The sequence below is a fragment of the Columba livia genome, chromosome 8 (assembly GCF_036013475.1).
Source record: "Columba livia isolate bColLiv1 breed racing homer chromosome 8, bColLiv1.pat.W.v2, whole genome shotgun sequence".
Lineage (NCBI taxonomy): Eukaryota > Metazoa > Chordata > Aves > Columbiformes > Columbidae > Columba > Columba livia.
In genome coordinates, this window is record NC_088609.1 from 20,010,531 (window position 1) to 20,032,586 (window position 22,056).

General features: G+C 38.7%; 1 protein-coding gene across 5 annotated transcripts in view; it reads left to right on the top strand.

Moving 5' to 3' along the window:
* The window catches only part of VAV3 (vav guanine nucleotide exchange factor 3), a 170,561-nt gene that overhangs the window by 26,287 nt on the left and 122,218 nt on the right, over window positions 1-22,056 (top strand). For 4 of the 5 annotated variants that reach the window (XM_065072455.1, XM_065072454.1, XM_065072457.1 and 1 more), the window contains exon 2: window positions 2,428-2,544. The exons of the other annotated variant lie outside the window; for it this stretch is intronic. In XM_065072455.1, coding sequence (XP_064928527.1) covers window positions 2,428-2,544 — 117 coding nt within the window. The remainder of the gene's footprint in view (window positions 1-2,427; window positions 2,545-22,056) is intronic. 5 annotated transcript variants of the gene reach the window in all.

Sequence of the window (22,056 nt, forward strand, 5' to 3'; positions counted from 1 at the left end):
AACTTCATTTTTTTTTTTTGTAATATGCTCCCCCATCTATTTGCATATAATTCATAATAATGATAATTTAAACACAAAAGGCTGAGGTCACGAAGTTCCCTCCAAATTTGAGATATCTTTTATTGTAGGAGACATCTGTTAAGAATAATTAGAGAAATTTCGCAGAATGGGAAGCATGTTTTGTTTGCGCATAACTGCTGATACATTAAATGATTCTTATAGCTATATTAAGAAGCTGAATGCAACTCCTATCTTGGCCTGATTTTTTGGCCTATGACAGCTCCTGTTTCTCCCTTAACTTCTTGTTCTCTTTAGAGGTGTGAGCACACAACTTAATGCAGCTGTAAGCTTTCTTTGCACTGGCAGACTTCAGCACTACCTAATCTAAACTCAAAACGTATCTTTTAAAAAGGCAGCTGAGTTTTCCAGCAAAGAAAAATGTTGTCAGTCAGCATTTAAATGTTAAAAAGTAAATTCCCTGTTCAAGTTGAATCTTCTGCATTTGACAAACCTAATAGCCCTTGATGGCTTTTAATAAAAACAAATAAAAACCTGAGGAAAAAAATAATCAGAATACAATAGTGTTCTTAAAGCTGTGGACTCCCAAATGAGCTCATGTTCTAGTTTGTTCCGCCAGCATCATGGTGGAAGAAGCACATAAGTTTTTAATCTCTTAGCCCTCTAACCTTGTAATTTTGAATTGAAAGTTATAATCTTTGCAAAACCAGAGAAGCTGGTGGTAATGACTAAGCAATCTAGCCTCATTTTTAAAATTTCACTAGGTGTAAGAGCAGTCTGGCATAAATGCAGTGTTGTCCTCAAGCAGGCCAGTACATAGCCTGCACCAGCTGCCCCATGTGAGCTGGAAGCAGGTGCTGATGGCTTTGTTTGGAGTGGACGGAAGAGTGGAGGCTACAGCTCCACTGAGTACCTCTGTAGCCCCTTACACTTGATGTGGCAGTTGACAGTCACAGATGCCTTTCTGGAACCTTTGACTGGTGCAGGGACTGTTTTTGTAGTGCTTCACATTGAGTTTGTCAGTTGTCTTGATGACCATCTACTACAGTTGTTTACTTCTGAAGCTTCTCTTGTTGAATCAGTGCTTTCATATGTGTAACCTTGCTGTAAATCTGATCAGGTGCTCTGCTTTCTCTGTGTCTGGCTGGTTAGCTCTATGTAATGTATGATGTAGGGCTCCCTGTTGAATTGGTATTTTGCTGTCTCATGCTGAAGGTAATGCAGTGATGTACTTTGAGTGACAGTTTAAGGTATTTGTTACTTTGCACTCAGGAAAGGTATGGCTGTGACAGTCTGTATTAATATCAGAAACACTGCTTTAATAAACAACATTAAGTTGTAACATATAGCCGTTCTTTAATCTGTCCTAATGTAAATGATCCTCATTGCTATGAATCCACTGTAACATGGAGAACTCTAGGAGCTCAGTTTGATACTGAGTTGCTGTATCAGTACTTTTAAAAGGCATATTGCAAGTCACAGTGCTGTGTCATTTGAAATACTGTTGCTTATAGGTATCATATTTGCTTTTGAACTATACTGCATAATGGATCATCTTTATGGAGTTAATGTCCTCATCAGGTACTAGTTAGTACCTTATGGTGGTAATCATTATCAAGAATGACTGTTGCGCTTTTTAGGTATCCCTCTGTAGTTACTGCAATGCTATTGATAGTTACGTTTTGCACTGGTAAGGTCTTTCAAAAAAATGGCCTACAGGAAAATGCATTAAAAGCCTTGTAAGGAGAGCACTATGGCAGAAGCTTTATGTTTTTCCAGACTCAGATGATCATCAATACATGTAGATAACTTCAAGGGAAATAGCCTTTAATCCAGTACAGAAATCATGGTGGTTTGAGTATCTTAAACATCTACTGCCTAAATTGTGTCTTCTCAGTTGAAAATTTCATCCACTCCTGTGTTCCAGATGGAGGATATGTATTCATAATGTCTTCAGGGTGTTAAGATGGTACACATGTGTTCATTAAACATTCAAAGTAGACTTTTAACAGCTGAAGACACTTGATGTATACTTTCTCATATTCATATAACTTTATTAGGGTAACTTTATTTGCTTTATTCTATGCTGCCTGTAGAGAACAGAAAAGCAAGTCTGTATTTAGACTAATTTGTATCTAGTAGCATATTGTCAGTCTGCTTTGTTTATGTAAAAAGAGAGAAAATAGATTCTGTTCACAAAGTGTCTACTTAGAATTTGGTTAGTGCTTTTGAGTCTGCAGGGAACTTTCATGGCTGAATTAGAACCAGCGGAAGACTGCAGCATAGTGGAAGTGCTGACCTAGAAATAATTATATTGGTGAATTTTGTAACGTACTTCTGACCAAAGTGAGCACACAAGTTGCTAATGGACACTCTTAAAGCTTAGTATTTTTGTTTTCTTTCCTCTAGTTTCTTTGCTTGAAGAATATAAGGACTTTTCTTTCGGCATGTTGTGAAATATTTGGCATGAAGAAAAGTGAACTTTTTGAAGCATTTGATTTGTTCGATGTGAGAGATTTTGGAAAGGTAAGGATCTTTTTAATTATCCTGAGTAACACCTGTGTTCTACTGTTTGAGTATGGAAGACTTTCATGGTAGATGTGGTGTAGAAGTTATGACTAATGGATGAGCATTCGTTATTAAAAAAAGAGTAGGTAAGAATTAATAAGGCAGAAGAATTAGATTTACATTGTATGGGATAATAAAGGGCAGAGAAAAATCCCTGGTAGGAAAGTTCTGAAGTTGTGAAAAGCCTAGGCAAATTAAAAAAAGAGGTTCAAAAGATGCTGGGTTAAAGGTAAACAAAATGTGTGAAAATAGCAAACTGTGGGTGATTGCTGTCTGGTGAAATCACTTTTGACATAAATACTGTGGAGTCAGAAACCCTGGGCCTATAGGTTGTAAGGCCACATAGCACAGAGCTTGTTTCTTTAGTCTCAAGTGCTCAAAGTTCATCCATGTTTCTGTCCTTGTAATTTTGTTTGTTTGTTTGTGTTTTTTGTTTTCTTTCTTGAACCCGCTGTAAAGCTCAGACACAGCTATGGTGGGTTAAGGTGACTAGTCTTCATTTACACAGTCTGAAGTATATTCTGTAAGCCTATGATTACTTATTTTATATGTAAAAGCTTTTTCCGGTCTATTGCTCACAACCTCCTACGTATCTGTTTGATCTGTCATTGCCAGCATATGTTCAGTTCAACTTCGGTTTCTGCTTTTGAGTTATAGGGTATCATTACCCTAATTTCACAGGAAAAGGTCTAAAAATTACCTGAAGCGTAGCACCAAAAATAGTTATTTGTTCAAATATAGTATATTTCAAGCATTATTTTTTTTTTACAGAGATCATAATTTTACTAATTCTTATGCACTGCTCTTTTTATAAGTAGACAGAGGTAAAGAAGATTTGAGAGTGCAATCATGAATCAGGGCTTCAATATGACTATTTGAAATGGTTCAGTGATTACTGTTAACCAAAATATCTCATCATTTTTCTGAATCTTTTGCTTGGTTTTAAGTCCTTTCAGTATAAAATTAGATAAACCTGGTCATGTCACTTGTTCTTCACTTGTTCTTCAGTTATGCTGAACATCTTTTGTCCTCATGAGTCATATTTAAGACAAAGCTTTCATTAATGTGTGTTCTTTTTAAATAAATTTACTGTATTACTTATTAAAAATGATATTTGTTTTTGTTTTGATTGTGGAAATAACAGAGGAATTACAATTGTTTTTGAAATTATTTTTGTGCACTGGCAATGTCTTATTTAAGGTCTTTAAAGTACCTTAATACTTGCTTCAAATCTTTGACGCTTATATGTAATGCACAGAATTTTAAAAATGTATATTCTAATTAATTGCTGAGAGTTTCACATTTTGTGAAAATATAAATATAACCAGCCTGGTGTCTTTTTTTTTTTTTTTTTTTAATACAGTCTAGTTTTGAATAAGTATTTTGTAGTGCAAATTATTATTGCTGCATCATTGAATACCCAGTAAACAAGTTCTGAATTAAAGCTGGTTTTAACCTAGCAAATATGTTTCTTGGCACTCTTTAGTTGTCATTTGAACAGAATTTATTTTGAAATGCAATTTTATTTAAGTAGAATAATTGGTAAAAAATTAGTCTTCTATCCACGATATTTAGTATTTTGTTTCTCTTCCTGAAGTAAAATTGGATGCAGAAATGTGAACTGTTCACTGTGTTTGTTGCCACAGTATAGCACAAGCAGACTAATTATTTCTGGTACTGGTATTTTGGTTTTAGCGACGGTTTCTTTAGCCTTGGCCTCTTTGGTGGCCTTTGTAGCCTTTCTTGGAAAGCCAAGAGCTAAAAATGTGGTGACAAATTGGAGAGACTGCTGTGAGATTGTTTAATGATGGTAAATATGTGCGTGGTAACAGCTGCTTGGGCAGAGGTGGAGTTGCTAAATTGAACAAGCCTGTGCAGCCCTTGCAGTAGGTTGTGTTGGGCGTGCTTTTAGGTGCATAATGACTGTGTTGTTCAGTTTCCATTGCGTGCCTGTGTGGAACCTTGCCATGCACAAGTGGAAGTTGCAATATGCTGTGTTTAGCTATGCTGATCTGTACATTGTACTAGCCTATGCAAATGAACATGTAGTCAGCTTCCTAAAGCAGTTGCTGAACTTGAGGCCATTAAGAAAGTAGAAGGGAAAATTACAAGTGTATTAAAATGTATAGCTAGCCTTATGCTGAGTTATTTCTGTGGTTTTCAGTGTTCTTGTTTGTACAGTTAGCTGAGACTATCTGTAAAGTGGCATGGGATTTCAGTTGCATATCTGATAAAGTAGCTTTTACTTCGGAAGTTCTGATTGTCAGTAGCACCAGTGAGAATAAGAAAGCTTATCTTTTTCAAGTTGTTATTTGCTTCTCAACTTTCCCCTTCATTATTTTTTTTTTCCTATGAATAACTCCTCCAATATAGTCCTAAATCTCCAGTCTTCTGGAAGTGAAGTTGTATAGATGCAAAAGGCCAAAAAAAAGTGCTGCAGATTTTTTCTGGCTACTGCAACCAAGTAATTCTGCCATTCCTAGAAGAATTCTTTGAACTACTCTCCCTAAACATGTACAAAATATGAATGATCTTAAAGTGATTACAAGCATGAACAAAAAGGGTAATATGGTTTAGGGACACTTTGTTTTCCAGACTGTTGACCAAATAGGTGATGGAATGAGCATGTGCAATATCTGCAGTGTCTAATACATTTGAATGTGCTGGAAGCTGTCTTTAGATATCAGAAGTTGGTAAGTAATTAGTAGTGGTGAGATGTAGATAAACTGAGGTGACTCCATAAGCATTTTATCTGGTACCTTTAAATGCTTCAAATGAATTTATAAAGATCATTTAATTTGTCATCTTACAATGGCATATTCTGCTTAATATGACAGATTTCAGTGACTATTTAAGCATGCTAGTGGGGGGAACAGGAGAAATGTGTCAACTGTAGATGAAAAATGTGCCCTCAAGGAAATAAGATTGAAGGGAAAAATCAGATGAGAAAACTGGTGATGGAAAGTGTCTTTAAAAAAAAAATAAATTTGGATGTTTTTCAACTCTTTAAAGAAAATGGCAGCAAAACCCTGTGCATGGTAGAAGTTGCAGCTGTACACTGCCTATACAGTCATAAGACTTTTAACAGCCTTGTGAAATAGCGGTTGCAAAATGTTTGATGTAATGGTGAAACTTGCATTTAATAGCTAGGAGTAAATGAGCTGTTTTCAGATGCTTTGACATAACGTATGAAAATTTGACTCAAACTGTGTGCTCCGCTTAGAAGAGACTCTTTGAACTTGCAGTGATTAGAGAAAAAGGGTAAATAGTAAGAGAACAGGTAAAGGAACAGGGAAGCAGGTAACTCCATGAGTATGTTTTTAATGCATACATTCTGTATGAATATTGGTATCACCTATTACAAGATGAGTTTTTCCTAATGTTTCAAGTATAATAGCACAGGCTATGCTTGAAAAAAAGAGGTCTAGATTACACAGAAATAGGAAGGTTCTTAAATCGTTCTTTCTAAAACCGCATAAAACTTGTTTTTCCTTGAATTCTACAGTATTCACTCATTCCCACTCACCTTTCAATCACTAAATTTCGTTGTTGCTGCATTAAGTTCCTGACAGAGCACGAAATGCCCTCCCACGCACATGGGGTGCTAGACAGTGTTTTCATTACAAATTCCATGCTGGGGAGTCATTTTTCACAAGCGCAGTGCTGTCAGGTTCTTCCTTTCTACCTGTGTGCCAGAATCAACAAATAATGTTGATACTTGTTCTTTCAGCTCTATGAGTCCTGCACACCCCTTGAGCAGCTGTCTTTTTTGTTGGTATGCCACAACAAATTGTTGCTATCCCTATTCTCTGAAGGAAATTTGCAACTAATGTGTTGCAGAAATGGGAATCTGAGGATTAATTCCAGCGGCCATTTTTATATCAATGGATGCTCTCTGATCTGTGTTTGAGGTCCTGTAAGGGAAAACGGTGTCCAGGTATTGTCAGAAAAATAACTTAGTGTACTCTATTTTAAAATATTCTAAGCACAGAGTGGTTTTTATAACTGATGTAATGTGAACATAGCCATAGAGCTCCCAGTAGGGATCCTGCAATAGATGTCTAGAAATAACATGCAATATTCAATCATAATTAAAAAAACCTAAACAAACAAGAGGATCTAATATCAACTGCTACCAATCAAACAAGTGCTTAATTGTTTAAAAGCATATAACATAATGTCTAGTGTAGCTAACACTCTAGTGACACTTAAAAGGCTAGTTTAGCTAAAAGCAAGCAACTGCTGTGAAAATATTGAGTGCATATACTAAGGTCATGTAATTTGCAATCATTTTAGTCAGTGCAAAGGAAATATGGGCTATGATGCAGCAGAAAGTCACGCTGAAGTTGAGGATTCTGGTGTTATAGTATTCCCTCAGGTGCAACAGATTCCAGGAAGATCAGGCAGATGTGCATGAGATACACCAAAATCAACACAAGAAAAAGCAACAGTTACAATAAAAAGTTATATATCCTTTGAGGAAGAGAGAGGCAGAAAAATGTTTAGGAAAACTTCAATAAAACTGAAGTAGTTGAGAATTAACTTCAGTTGTTTCAGGTTTTATTTGATGAATTTTAATGAGTGAGGTTAGAGCAAAATATGAGCACTTAAACTAATAAAGTCATATTAAAACTGCAGAATATTGGAGAACATTGCAAGACATTATGGCATAGTTTTGTTAAGGTATTAAAACTGAGAAAGAAATGAACTGGTAAAACAAAGCTTTCATTAAAATGGAGCTCTGTCTCTTCATTCTCTGAGATCTAGTGATAGAACTAAAAAAAAAAGAGGCTTAGTGGTTTGGACAAGATACTAGCTGTACAGTTGAATTTAGGAGTAGCATTTTGATGCTTTCAAGTGTGTCAGTGAGGTGGACTGGTTTGGGATGAATGACACTTGAACTTTTTCAAAGGGTACTTGTGAAAGTAGGAGAATGACGAAACAGAAGATATGGACAGGTTTCAGCTTCCTTCTCTGTGGAAATGCTTTGGACAAAATGAGCAAGAAACACTAGCTTGTTCCGAAAATGCTGAAATGCTTGACGTGTATGGAAGACCATATTTGTTAGATATTATTTCTGTTTTTATAGAGATATGTAAAGGTCAAGCACTCAGTAGCCTCCTTAAATCACAACAGAAAATGGCTTCCAGCCACAAAGAACATAAATCATAGTCTTGGGCAAAGTGATGAGTTGGCAAATGAGTGATATTAATAATAGTATAGAGCTCAACAACCATCTTTTTGAAAAGTCCTTGAAAATTTATAGAAATAGATTGCCATGGTGTGACAGTAGAAATTATTACAAGCACTAGATAAATTTACTGTACTTACCTGTAATAATTTGCTGCAGCAATTATCACTGAAGAGTCTGTACGAACTACTAGGCATATAACTTCAATAAATCTAAGACTATTAGTGTAAGCTTATGGCTGCTACATGAGCTTGTATGTTTTGGCCTGAATATTTCAGAATTATGGTCTTGAATCTTCTTGTGATAGAATACTAGTGCATTATCACCTCACTGGTCTGTCCAAATGGATCTTCATGAACTTCTTAAAGGTTTGTTATATAACTTTTCAAGTTATAATGGTTGCTTACAGTTTATGAAAGTGGTAATGATAATCTTTGGTTTTGACCACATCACAAAGCATTGAACATACTCACAAGTATTTGATCATTAATGAAAAATTCTTATCCAGGGAGTGCTTGGGATGTTTTGGAAGTGTCAGAAGACTTTGAATCCTTATATAGCATAGGCTTCTGTTCAGTTTTTCAGCATGTGTGACCAGGTTTGGTAAGTCAAGGTTAATGAGAAACTGCTAATACGAGAAAATAAAACTGAGTTTCTGAGCATGTTTCTCTGTTGTTAAGATGATCTCGTCCAAATGTTAGGTATATCTGATTCATGTATCCTGGAGGCACTGAACTTATAGCATTGAATTCCAGTAACATGCATTTATCTTTAAGGTGGAAGAAGAGGACAGCTGGCACTTGAGCAGGTTCAACAGGGCTTAGGACTTAGGTCTTCTCACATATTTGTATATAAAAAGGTTTTTAAATCTTATTTTTAAATGGGGAATTAATTCCCTGCGGTACTTGCAATGCAAGCATTTCAGTAACTGAAAGTTAATGGTGAAACTGACTACTAAACCCAAAACTTCCTGAATTTGTGAATATTGGTCAAAGTAACACAAATATAAACTATAAAACCAGAAGGCAATAAATGAATGACGTGCAGATGAAGTCCTTAGGAACTTTAAAGGGATTTCTGTGCATCTCTTTTTCTATGGTAGTTCACCCACCAAGAAGGGTAGGAAATGTGGGGTTTTGTTTGGCTTTTTTCTCCCTTTTCTGAGGGAGGCTTCCAAAGAGGAAAAGCACGACAGTTTTCTGTTAGTATTGCAGATAGATGTAAGAGGGAGAGAAAGAGCAGTTGAAATACAATTTGTGTAAGTTGTTGCACGCTCTCTCATGCTTGCAATATAGTTAATTTCTAAGAGAATCTCTCTCCCACTTTGGCCTAGATTCTCCTGCTTGCTGCCTGGGTTCTCTGCTTGTTCTCCTGTCTGCTCTGGGATTTTGAGATTCAAATGGCACAGGCATAAAATGGTAATGTCTCTAGAAACAAATAGTATATGGCTATTGCAGTTACCTGGGACTGTTGGTCATTCTGAAATTTACATTTAACACATGAAATGGGCTTGACATCAGCATAAAAATAGCCTGTTGTGAATTGTGTTTGAATTTCACATCTTGTTAAGATGCAAGATTGTTTTTTCCACTGAACTTACAAAGGCTTGGTCCTTAATTTTTTTAGGTAAATACACTTCTGTTTTTGTCATAAATGGTGCAAATTAAAAATTCACATCAGAGACTGAAGTAGGACACAGTTGTAGAACTAAAAGATTTATGATTTTTACTCAATGATCCTCTGTCTCTTCTGAGTTGGGGGACATTTGCATTCTGTTGATGTTCCCCATGTCTGCTTGTAGGTATTAGATTAGATTCTGAGTAAAAAATATCACTACTGTGTAATGAAGGAGATTGCTTGTTGTGTTTCCTGTTGTGGTGTCCTGTTCTGTTTTTTTTTTTTCTCCCCTTTTTTTTCTCTCTCTCTCTCTCCTCTGGGGAAGACCATCCATTGCATATCAGCCTTTCATTTTTCCTCGCCCTGTGCAGTTGCTCTATCTTCCTAACTGATTTCCCACAGCCTGGGTAGGGAAGACTTGATCTGATCTGCAGAGCTATGAGCTTTAAGGCTTATAGAAAAGTTACATTAACATCTGTCCAACAATTAATGTTTTACTATTAAAATTTATTGCTACCCAAACTACCTGGATGTTTTTCTGTTTTAGTTGATTTTACCTCATGGCAGTTTCAGACTGGACTTTGCATGGAGGTTAGGGCTTGTTTTATGAGAATGTATGTTCTTAAGGTGCTCTTCAATTCAGATCTAAATCTGTGTTCTTCATTTATATACTAATTTTCCATGATGGTACATTCTGACATGGTTGACTGCACATCATTTTTTAGACCATGAGAAAAGACTTGTGAAAGTCATGTTCAGGCTTTGCTTTTTTCTTTTCTTTGTTTAGAATATATATTAATATTTATAGGGAGGGAATTTATTGAGTGGTTTGGACTACACCTTCTGTGTGCTTAAGTCATATTCAAATCCAATGTTTCATTAAGCCATGGCAACTCAAATATAGTGTTTTACAGGGTTGGGTGGATTGTTTTGAAAACTTGGCTACTCTTGTGTCTGAAGAAGTAAGCCACTACTAAATGGTGGTAAGAGATGAAGTGAAACAGTAGCTTTGGTTATCGTATTTAAATATAGGCAGGTCAAGGACAGCCTATGTTTTTGTCTGATGTATTGAAATAGTACAGTATCTCCAGATTTTTAAGTAGTTGGGGACAGCAGGCTGTACGAAGTGCTTGATGTTGATGCACTATAGAATCATAGAATAGTTTGGGCTGGAACCTCATCTCGTTCAGCCCCTCTGCAATGAGCAGGGGCATCTTCAACTAGATCAGTTTGCTCAGAGCCCTGTTCATCCTGTCCTGGAATATTTCCTGCGATGGGGCATCTACCACCTCTCTGGGGAACCTGTTCCAGTGTTTTACCACCCTCGCTGTAAATTTTTTTTCCATATACCCAGTCCAAATCTACTCATTTTTAGTTTAAAACCATTACTCCTTGTCCTGTCACAACAGGCCTGTTGGGACATGGCTAATAGAGAAGGGGCATGGCTCTATTGATCCGTTGTATCAGGAGAATTCTGTTCTAAGTTAGCATGAGTAGGCCTCAGTTAGCATGAGTTTGGTGTAGCATAGTGGAAAAGTACTGAGCGGTTGCTCTCTGGTTCAGCTGAGCGTTTAGATAAACAAGCTGGGGAATTATCTCTAGCAGGGTGAGAAGGTTGCATTCCAGAGAAACCACAAGAAGGTTGAGCTCATTATGTATACTATCCAATCAATAGAAGACGAGTAGGCATAATTATTGTATACTATCCAATTAATAGAAGACGAGTAGGCATAATTACTGTATACTATCCAATTAATAGGTGACGAGTATGCATAATTATTGTAAGTCTTATATAAATCAGCTTAGTGCATCAATAAAGTTGAGGTATGCTTATCACTCATATTGGGTCGACCGCATTCCTTCCTCCGTCCGCTCGGGTCTGGAACTCTGATGGAATTTTTCTCTCGGCAATTGGCGCCCGAACCGGCGATCCGAAGCGGCGGATAGAAGCAAAAGGCACCGGGAGAGCAGCGACCGGCGGGCAAGATCGACCGAACACTTTGCTGCGGTGTGTCGTCTCCGAAGCCTGAACCGACTGAAGTTCGCCAGTGCTGGGCTACAGGAAACAAGGGCTGCAAGAGGTCTCTTAATTTAGCAAGAGGTACCGTACTATAATGATGAATAACGGGGAAATAGATTAAAAATGATGAATAACGGAGAGATAGATAACAGAGAAACGGATTAAAAGTGATAGATAACAGAGAAACGGGTTAAAAGTGATAGATAACAGAGAAACGGGTTAAAAGTGATAAATAACAGAGAAACGGATTAAAAGTGATGAATAACGGAGAAACGGGTTAAAATGATGAATAACAGAGAAATGGATTTAGAAGTAGCCCTAGATTTATTACAAAGCTTTTTAGAAAAGCGAGGTGTTGATCATAGTTACGTTAAACAGCTAGCTGGTCTAGTAACATTGGGAAAAACTAAAGGCTGTTTTCAGGATCCTGATTTATTATTTGATGAAGGAGAATGGAGGAAATTGGGGGATGTGTTGTGGGATATGATCATAGACGAGGATAAAACAGCTAAGAAACTGATGAAACCGTGGAGGGAAGTAATTAATAATATTAAGCGTCATAAACTGGAGAAGAATTTAGCCGCGGTAGCTTCACAAAAACTCGGCAAAATGGAGCCTTCCGCTCCGCCGATGGAAACAGGCATATCTGCGTTTTCAGGGGGGCCAACGCTGCCACCCTCAGGACAAGACGATTTGTTATTTAGTACATGTAAGGCTCCTGTTTCTCCGTGCTGGCAATCGGTGTGTGTAAAAAAGAAAGCAGAGTTGAGTTCTAGTTGGAATGTAGATCAAGTACAGCAGTCGCAGCAGCAGAAACAAAGTTGTGAGGAGTATAACGATCGGAAAGCTATAAGTGAGTCAGAGATGGAGAAAGTTGTAAAGGATACATCTAAGAGACCAGTCAGGTGTCCAGCACTAGTTAATTGGAAAAAGGTAATGGAGGATGCTGCAGACAATGGAGATTTTGGGCCAGATTCACCTTTTGCGTTCCCCGCACTATTTGAGCGAGATAGATATGGAGATATGCACGGGCACTATAATCCGATTAGTTGGAAATTATTGTCGCAGTTGAGAGCTACAGTTTCGGAATCAGGGTTGCATGGAGAGCCGACTAAACAGCTTTTAAATTATTTGTTTGGAAGTACGTTATTGTGTCCAGAAGATATTAAGGTAATAATGAGAATGATAATGACACAGTCACAGTTGTTATTGTGGCAAGCACATTGGCAGAGATTTTGTGAGGCTTCTGTACAGCAAGCGAGAAATCCTAATGATCCTTTAAGTGATGTAACGGTAGAACAGTTAATGGGGTTAGGACCATTCCTTCAAGTTCGAGCTCAATTAGAAATGGGCCCCGAAAAATGTGCTGAGGCTATGAGAACAGCTCGAGAAGCCATTGAGCATGTTAAAACATCACAGCCATCTCCGTCGTACATGAGTATTAAGCAAGAAAGGGATGAATCATTTGCACAATTTATAGACAGGATTACTTCAGCAATAGAACAATCAGATGTACCAGGCTGGATGAGGGCAGCTTTGTTAAGACAGTGTGCATTGCAGAATGCAAATTCAGTAACTAGAGGTATCTTAGTGACGTTACCTGCAGACGCTACCATAGAAGCTATGTTAGACAGAATGAGCAGAGTTCCGGTAGGGCCACAAGCCATGATGGTAGAGGCTATGGAGAAGCTAGGGAGAGACCTCCTGCAAGCCCAGCAACAGGCATTTGCTGCATTAGCCCCGCTACGTGCTACTCCTGTGGAAGTAGAAAGACGACCACGCCCGAATGAGGGAAGACAGAGTAATAAATGCTTCAGATGTGGAAAAGAAGGTCACTTTCGCCGTGACTGCCGGGTGCCTCGAGTTTGGTGTGAGAACTGTAAATCTAGCGGTCATAATACTGAAGCATGTTTCTCGGGAAACGGGAGAATGAGCGCGCCGAGCCGCCGCGCTCCGACAAAAGTGGCAGCTCCAGCAATCGAAACACCAGAGGATCTACAGAGAGAGCACCACATGACAGTGACAGCTGCTCCACTGGTACGCTCCAACCTGCAACAGCCGGGAGCCTCGGATTGGACTTGGCAACCTCAGTAGATATCAGTTTGATCGATCAGCGGCCACAAAAGATACCATCCACCTTTAAAGGACCTTTAATAATTAATGGACAATCACAAGGGGCATTGTTAATTGGTCGTTCGTCGAGTGGTATGAAAGGCCTTACGATTATCCCGGGACTTATTGATGCCGATTACAAAGGGATTGTACAAATTATGGTTCAGACACTGTTTCCTCCGATTTTCATTCCGAAGGGTAGTCAAATAGCACAATTGATACCACTTCCGCAATTAACAAAGGACATGACGCCAGCATTATCTTCAGAAAGAGGAGGTGGTGGATTTGGATCGACAGGACCTGCTGTGATGCTAACTATGTCAATGAGCCGGCGACCAACTGCGTCAGTTCGAATGGAATCTAGAGGACAATCTATTTTACTTACAATGTTACTGGACACTGGGGCTGATTTGACCATCGTAGATGAGGGCGCCTGGCCTCAGGATTGGCCAACAAAACCTATGGACGGGGGCGTTGAAGGAGTAGGAGGTCATTCATCAGTACGTCAAAGTATTGAACGTATTCTGTTCATCATAGACGGGAGAAAAGCCAATACATTTGTTACAGTAATGACTCTTCCTGCAGGTGTAAATGGACTAATAGGTCGAGATATACTGGATCAGCTAGGAGTCATTTTGACAACTGAAAGGGCTTTTCGCTAACGGTCACTGCAAAATGGGCTTTCCCGATCCCTCTTAAATGGACTTCAGATGACCCTGTATGGATCGAGCAGTGGCCGTTAAAGATGGAAAGTCTTGCAGCAGCACATCAGTTGGTACAAGAACAGTTTGATCAAGGACATTTGCAACTGTCAACAAGCCCATGGAATACGCCTATATTTGTGATTAAGAAAAAATCAGGAAAGTTCCGACTGCTTCATGATTTGAGAGCTGTAAATGCACAAATGCAACCGATGGGAGCATTACAACCTGGTCTTCCGAATCCGGCAATGCTTCCTGAACACTGGAAGTTGTTAATTGTGGATTTGAAGGATTGCTTTTTTACTATTTCTTTGCACCACCTTGACACACAGCGATTTGCCTTCACTTTGCCAGCGATTAATAGGGAAGCTCCTGCTCAGCGGTTTGAATGGACTGTGTTACCGCAAGGAATGAAAAATAGTCCGACATTGTGTCAATTGTTTGTGGACAATGCGTTGCGTCCTATTCGTGATGCCTGGCCTACAGCGATGGTGTATCACTACATGGATGATATTCTTATTGCACAAGAACAAGACTTTACTGAGCAACAATTGCAATTTTTACATTGTCAGTTGTATAAGGAGGGTTTAGTAATTGCTAAGGAAAAAATTCAGCGACAAGAACCGTGGTTGTACTTAGGGTGGAAAATTACTGACTCCCAAATTCGACCGCAAAAACCGCATATTACCACAGATATTAGGACACTTCATGATGTTCAGAAACTCATGGGGGATTTACAATGGTTAAGGCCTGTCGTGGGTATTACCAATACGCAGTTAGAGGTGTTACGACCATTGCTGCGTGGAACCGATCCCTCCACTCCGGTGGATCTCTCTATGGAGCAAAAACAAATGATCCAGAATTTAGCTCACTTAATCACATTGGGTTTTACAAGGAGACGTGACCCTGCAATACCTGTAGATTTTTCTGTTTTTCAAACAGATGGTCATTTAATTGGGGCTCTTACACAACATAAAGAGAAAAAGGGGGAGCGGGAGGAATTTGGGATACTTGAATGGGTATTTCCAAAGCTACAGCCAAGAAAGTCAATACAGCAAAAGGTCGAAACCTTAGCAGATTTAATAAGGAAGGGTAGGAAGCGTGTAATTCAGATCACAGGGCAAGAGTTGCAGACAATATATGTTCCGATGAAAAAAGAAGCAATAGAGTGGTACCTTCAGAATAGCGAGGAGTTGTGTGAGTGTTTATTCTCATCAGCTACAACTATATCCTTGTCTCCTGTAAAGGCGGCAATAGTGCAGTTTATTGGTCACAATGAATGGATGCAGAAACCTCTCCGCAGTAAATCACCCCTAGAAGATGCCCAGACAGTGTTTACGGATGCAGGAAAAAGGTCCAGAAGAGCTGCAGTTACCTGGATCGCTTGTGGTGAGTGGCACCACCACTTGCTGGAAGCTGTTCCGGGAGATTCCTTGCAGACATTGGAGCTTGCTGCTGTTGTATGGGCCATGGGGAAGTGGAGAGAGGAAACAATTAATATTGTGACCGATTCGCTGTATGTCGCGGGTGTGTTACACAGGATAGAAGATTCTCAGATTAAGGATGTTAAGCAACTGCGTTTGGGAGAACTGTTTAGACAGTTGCGTACATTAATTCAAGGAAGAACAAAACCATATGCAGTGATTCACATCCGTAGTCATATGTGGGATTGTGGCCTTGGGGAAGGGAATGCTAGAGCAGATAGGTTGGTAGCATGTTCTGCCCCTGTTAGTGATTTTGCCAAGGCTAGAGAATCACATAGTGTGTTCCATCAGAACGCGAAAGGATTACATTCACAGTTTAAGATCACTGTAGAGGAAGCTAAGGGAATTGTACGGACTTGCCCTCAGTGTAGTCATCATGGTTCTGGTCTAGGCGTAGGGGTTAATCCTAGGGGGTTGGGTCCTAATGAGATCTGGCAAATGGACGTGACGCATGTGCCCTCAATGGGTAGGCTCAAATATGTACATATTACAGTTGATACATATAGTCATTTTGTATGGGCAACGCCACAGGCAGGGGAAAAAGCTAGTCATGTAATTCGTCACTTGACGGCGTGTTTTGCTGTAATGGGGGTACCAGCACAGATTAAAACGGATAATGGGCCAGCTTATTGTAGTGAGAAGATGCGTAAATTCTGTCAGTTATGGGGAGTACAACATGTTACAGGGATTCCACATTCCCCAACGGGACAAGCAATTGTAGAGAGAATGAATCAAACGCTGAAGCAATATTTGCAGAAATTTCAAAGTATCACGGACAGTCAAGAAAGGGTTATGAAAACATTGTTTGTTTTAAATTACCTCTGTATATTTGGATCAGATGAGGAGCCACCAGTAAAAGTGCATTCAGGTCTCTCAAAGAAAGTAACTGTTCAAATGAAGGTGTTTTATCGAGACCCAGAAACTGGACAGTGGAAAGGGCCTGCAGAAGTTCAATACATTGGCAGAGGATACATGTGTGTACTTACTCCTACAGGGCCAAGATGGGTACCTGCAAAATGGACTCGGCCAGCATTAAAGGACTGATGGTGTTTATTTTGACTGCCATTGGTACAACCGCTGTCCCGCATTTGTTGATGAAGCAACAGAACATTTGGTTAACTTGGGCCAATAAGACGCACAATCCTAATTTCTGTCTGAGTCTCGCTTCAGCTCAAGAGCCATTCAAGACGTGTCTAATTGGAATACCTTTATCAGTCAATGAATCTATTGAGATGCTTACAGGACTGTATAATGTGTCTGTTTGGAACAACTGTAATTGTACGGGGAAACCTGATGCTTGTTTAGCTCATTTACCCTTTAATAATGCATCTTGTCGATTAGCTTTCCAATAGCTAGGTGGTGGGCCTCGCTAGGTTTTCCTTCATGGCTGTTGTCATTCTTTAAACCAGTATTGGTAGGAATTGCTTTTATTTTGCTTATATTGCTTATTGGTATGTGTTGTCTTTCATGTATTAGGCAATTATGTTTAAAGATAATTGATGCTACTTTTCGCAAGGAAGTGTTATTAGCCCAAAGAGAAAAAGGGGGAATTGTTGGGACATGGCTAATAGAGAAGGGGCATGGCTCTATTGATCCGTTGTATCAGGAGAATTCTGTTCTAAGTTAGCATGAGTAGGCCTCAGTTAGCATGAGTTTGGTGTAGCATAGTGGAAAAGTACTGAGCGGTTGCTCTCTGGTTCAGCTGAGCGTTTAGATAAACAAGCTGGGGAATTATCTCTAGCAGGGTGAGAAGGTTGCATTCCAGAGAAACCACAAGAAGGTTGAGCTCATTATGTATACTATCCAATCAATAGAAGACGAGTAGGCATAATTATTGTATACTATCCAATTAATAGAAGACGAGTAGGCATAATTACTGTATACTATCCAATTAATAGGTGACGAGTATGCATAATTATTGTAAGTCTTATATAAATCAGCTTAGTGCATCAATAAAGTTGAGGTATGCTTATCACTCATATTGGGTCGACCGCATTCCTTCCTCCGTCCGCTCGGGTCTGGAACTCTGATGGAATTTTTCTCTCGGCACAGGCCCTGCTAAAAAGTCTGTCTTCATTTACTTACCGGCCCCCTTTAAGCACTAAAAGGCTGCAATAAGGTCTCCCCTGGAGCCTTCTGTTCTCCAGACTGAACAACCCCAACTCTCTAAGCCTGTCTTCATAGGAGAGGTGCTTCATCCCTCTGATCATTTTTTGTGGCCTCCTCTGAACTCTCTTCAACAGGTCTGTGTCCCTCTTATGTTGGGGGCCTCAGAGCTGGATGCACGTGGGGTCTCACAAGCGTGGAGTAGAGGGGCAGAATCACCTCCCTTGACCTGCTGACCACACGTCAGATGTAGCCCAGGATACGACTGACCTTCTAGGCTGCAAGTGCATTTTACTGGGTCATGTCCAGCTTTTTATCCACCAGAACGCCCAAGTCCTTTTCTGCAGGAATGCTCTCAATCCTTTTTCTGCCCAGCCTGTATTGATACCATGGCTTGCCCTGACCAGTGTGCAAGACCTTGCACTTGGTCTTGTTGAAGCTTATGATGTTCACATGGTCCACTTCTCAAGCTTGTCCCAGTCCCTCTGGATGGCATCCCATCCCTCAGGCATCTCAAATTAACTAGCATGCAAAAACCGGTCTATTGTTCTTGGTTAAAAATGCATATGCCACCACGTTCCTTTGGATTTAAGGAATGTATCTTCATGTTTTGTTTGATGTTGTGATTGCTGTAAAAGTATTAATTCAGCTCTTTAATATTTTACGTATCACTTCTGATGTTTGTTGGGCCTTTATTCTCCTTCCTGGTTTTACTCATCCAAACCTCTTCTGCTATGTATTTTCTAGTTTTGGATCTGAATCAACCCATTTGACATATTTCAGTTCTATTTGTCTATGTGAGATTTTAATAAAGTCTATAGAAGAGAATCTGAGATGATAGTTGAATTTAAAAAAAAATGAAGTATCTCTTGAAATAAGGCATATAATGTTATATTCAAGATACAGTAAGGTGCTTGTTCAAAAATAATACTAAACTGGGCACACTGTTTAAAAGTGGAAAATGATTTTGTGTAGGATCTAGATAAGAAAACATTTGCTTTCTTGTCTGTCCTTGAAGAATGTGGACTACAACAAACTTAGCTTAGCTATTATGATACTGATAAACTTTGCTCTTCCTAATATTCAGTGCCTGGCCTTTTGTCTGAGCAGGAGACTGACACAAGCAACACTATGAATTACCTAGAAAGCATTTTTTTGCACTATTATCTGCTTTTCTTATTGTTTCCTCTAGCTTACTTTTTAGCTGACTGCATCTTGTTAAAAACCAAAGAAGGAAAGAAGCAGAAACAAACAAAAAGGCTACTAAGAAGTGAGCAACCTGAAATAGTTAATAGTCCCTATGTTGCTTGCCAAATGTCTTTTTGTTGTATGTATTAATAACGAAAAAAGCAATAGCAAATCAATTAATTTGATGAATTATCTATTCACAGTTTTAAAATAATACATTTGGTGACTTTCTTTGCTCCATTCCAATATAAAAAAGTTATAGAAAGCATAATTACTCTCTTTTTATTTATTTATTTTTTTTTTTTTTTTTTTTACTTGGAATGACTTGAAATAGCTAAATTTCTCTTTTACCTAAAGATGTCTGTTAGCCTATCTTTCTGTCTATCTCTCTCATAAGTTTAAAACATCATTGAAGGGTGTCTGTGCTAAACCTCAGAGAGATGTGTGGGCCGCTGTTGAATTCTACCTGAGATGCACGAATTGCAAGCTACTCAGATGGTGGCTTAAACCATCTCAGTGTTGGGACTTCCCAGGAAGTATTAGTTGAGCATGTGTAAGCATTCTCCAAGACCAGCTGCTGATGGTGTTGTGGGGCCAGACCTGCAATTGTGCTTGCGGAGAGCCAGACCGTGATTTTTCTCCTCTTTGTCCAGGCAAGGGGGAGAGCACCTGCCAGCTGCTGATGGTTGGTAGTTCTGCTTTGTAAAGCAGAAGTGTACTCAAGTGAAAAGTCCCGAATAGTAATGCATTCTCAAAGACAATAGTTGCTGCTTGTTTCTCTGTAAGTATTAAAAATTCGGGGTAGCTTAGCCTGAAGAATGCTCTGGTAGTTAGATTGACTGTAATTTCATTCATTGCTTTTTCTGTCCAATTTCAATAGAAAGTGAAATCTGTAGTGAATGGTTTGCAGCAGGAAACATTTGAGTATTTTGTGAAAAGGAAATAGGTATGAGTTAATAAGAAGTGTTTACAAAATGTGTTAGAGGGCTTTTACTTAACCTGTTGGTGACAGAGCTGGAGGTGTTTGCTAATAAAGAATTGTGTTCCTGCTGTTTTTCTTTCTGACATGGTAATTGTGTTATGAATAAATGTCAGATGCACAGCTTCTGCATGCTTTTGGAAAGGATGGGTAGTTGAAATAGTTTGGTAATGAATTACGCCCTTCTGCCTTATTTTTCCAACATAGTTGTCTATAAATATGAAAAGCTTATATTGTTTTTGAGGTGATCAAGATCATAAAGGCTATTTCTGGGAAAATGAATGCATCTTTTTGTGCAAACCTTAGTTTTGTTCACGGAGATGGCTTTTTCATTTGGTCAAAACATGCTGCAGCAGAAATGCTGGATCCTAGGTTTTGAATCTTAAATGGTTTTAACTGTGAAGCACGAGATGAGATTTATTTGGAAAAAGTTCTATTAAACAGATAATTTGCATTTTCATGGCTTTTTTCATGAGATTTCAGAGGTGAAATGTTGGTGGTTGAAAACTGAGGATTTAATTTCCAAAATAACCATTAAATAATAATTCAGTGTAAATTTTATGATGAATGTATTACCTGATAAACTGGGGAACCTGTTTAAAACCAGCTGTAAACAATGACAATTGCTAAGTAGAAAGTAATTTTACAGAAGAAATTAAAAGTATTGTCAAACAAAACTATTAACAAAAATGAAATTAAATTACACGCTTAAGATACTGCTAACCCCTACAAGTAAATAACTTCTTAGATTTCACCCAGTTACAGCTGAGAACTGTAATACGCCAGCATAGGTCTCAAGACCTGCCTGTAAAGAGCCTTTGGTATGAAGTAGCAACATAGTTACGCTGCACAATGCAGTGTGATGCTGAAGAATCTAACAAAACTAAATTATTTGAATTTTTGAAAGGTGATATTTTGAGCATATTTTATATGCAACTTTTAACCTTAATAAAACAAAATTTCTGAATTTGAGTTGTGTATAGGTCTGAATATATCTTCAACTGAAAACCATTTTGTTCTGTGAATATGTAAGGGACACTTGGCAGAATTACTTAAGAAAACCAGTTGATGGCTAGTTCTCATAAATATATTTTGTTCCCCAAATGAAACTTTTCGTTTCATTCCCAAATTTAAGAGGCTGAAAGGTTTAAAGTGTTTCTAAAGTAGAACCAATTTGAGCAAAAATATATCAGTGACATTGTGCAAGCACATGATGTGTGTTTCCTGTAGTGGCTAATTGATACTGAGTAATTTAGTGCACTATATAATCCAGTTTTTACCAAAATACGTAAATGACTTGAGAGAGGATTTATTGCCTGTGCCTTTGCAGGACAATAGAGCAACAAATTGAATGTAGGTCACTGGTGGGATGAGGAGTTTTTCACTGTTTCCCATTCAGTCTTCACTGGGGTAAGATGTCCAAAACTCACAGTTCGGTGTAAAGTGTCAAGCAGAGATGCAGTTCATTTCACTATGTAGCTTTTTCCTCCCCCGGTGCTAGGCAAAAAGAGAATAATCTTCCTGAGGGGTATGAGACATAGCAATAGCTGTGTGTAAGGCCGCTGACGATGGACCTAAATATACCTTCGGAGTTGGTTCGGGGCTTGTGGAGATGACTAGGAGGTGACATCACCCAGCGCGTCACAGAAGATTTGCAAAGTAAAATAAAACATGGCATTAGGAAAGGAAACAATGCCACTGTCCAAACAGTTGGCTCTAGTTGTCTTAATATTACCGCTATCAGAGTCTTGATAAGAAGTTCTAGTTTGCATGTGGTGTAATGATCCCATACAATGTATACTTGTCTTCAAAAGCTGTCCCTTCAAAAACAGTGGAACAAGGATGGAAACTTTTTTTTTAAAAAAAAACTTGCAAATTTTCCTTTAGATACTTATAGGTAATGAATAGGAAATTTCATAGATGAAACAAAGGGCTAGCCAGGAACCACTGTGCATGTTTGTCTTGAGGTTACTTTCTTTCGCATGTAAGATATTTACTTGGCTGTTGTAGTTTCTTATGAGTTTATCTTACATCTTGGTCACCACCAGTTTATTTGAAAAGCACTATATATA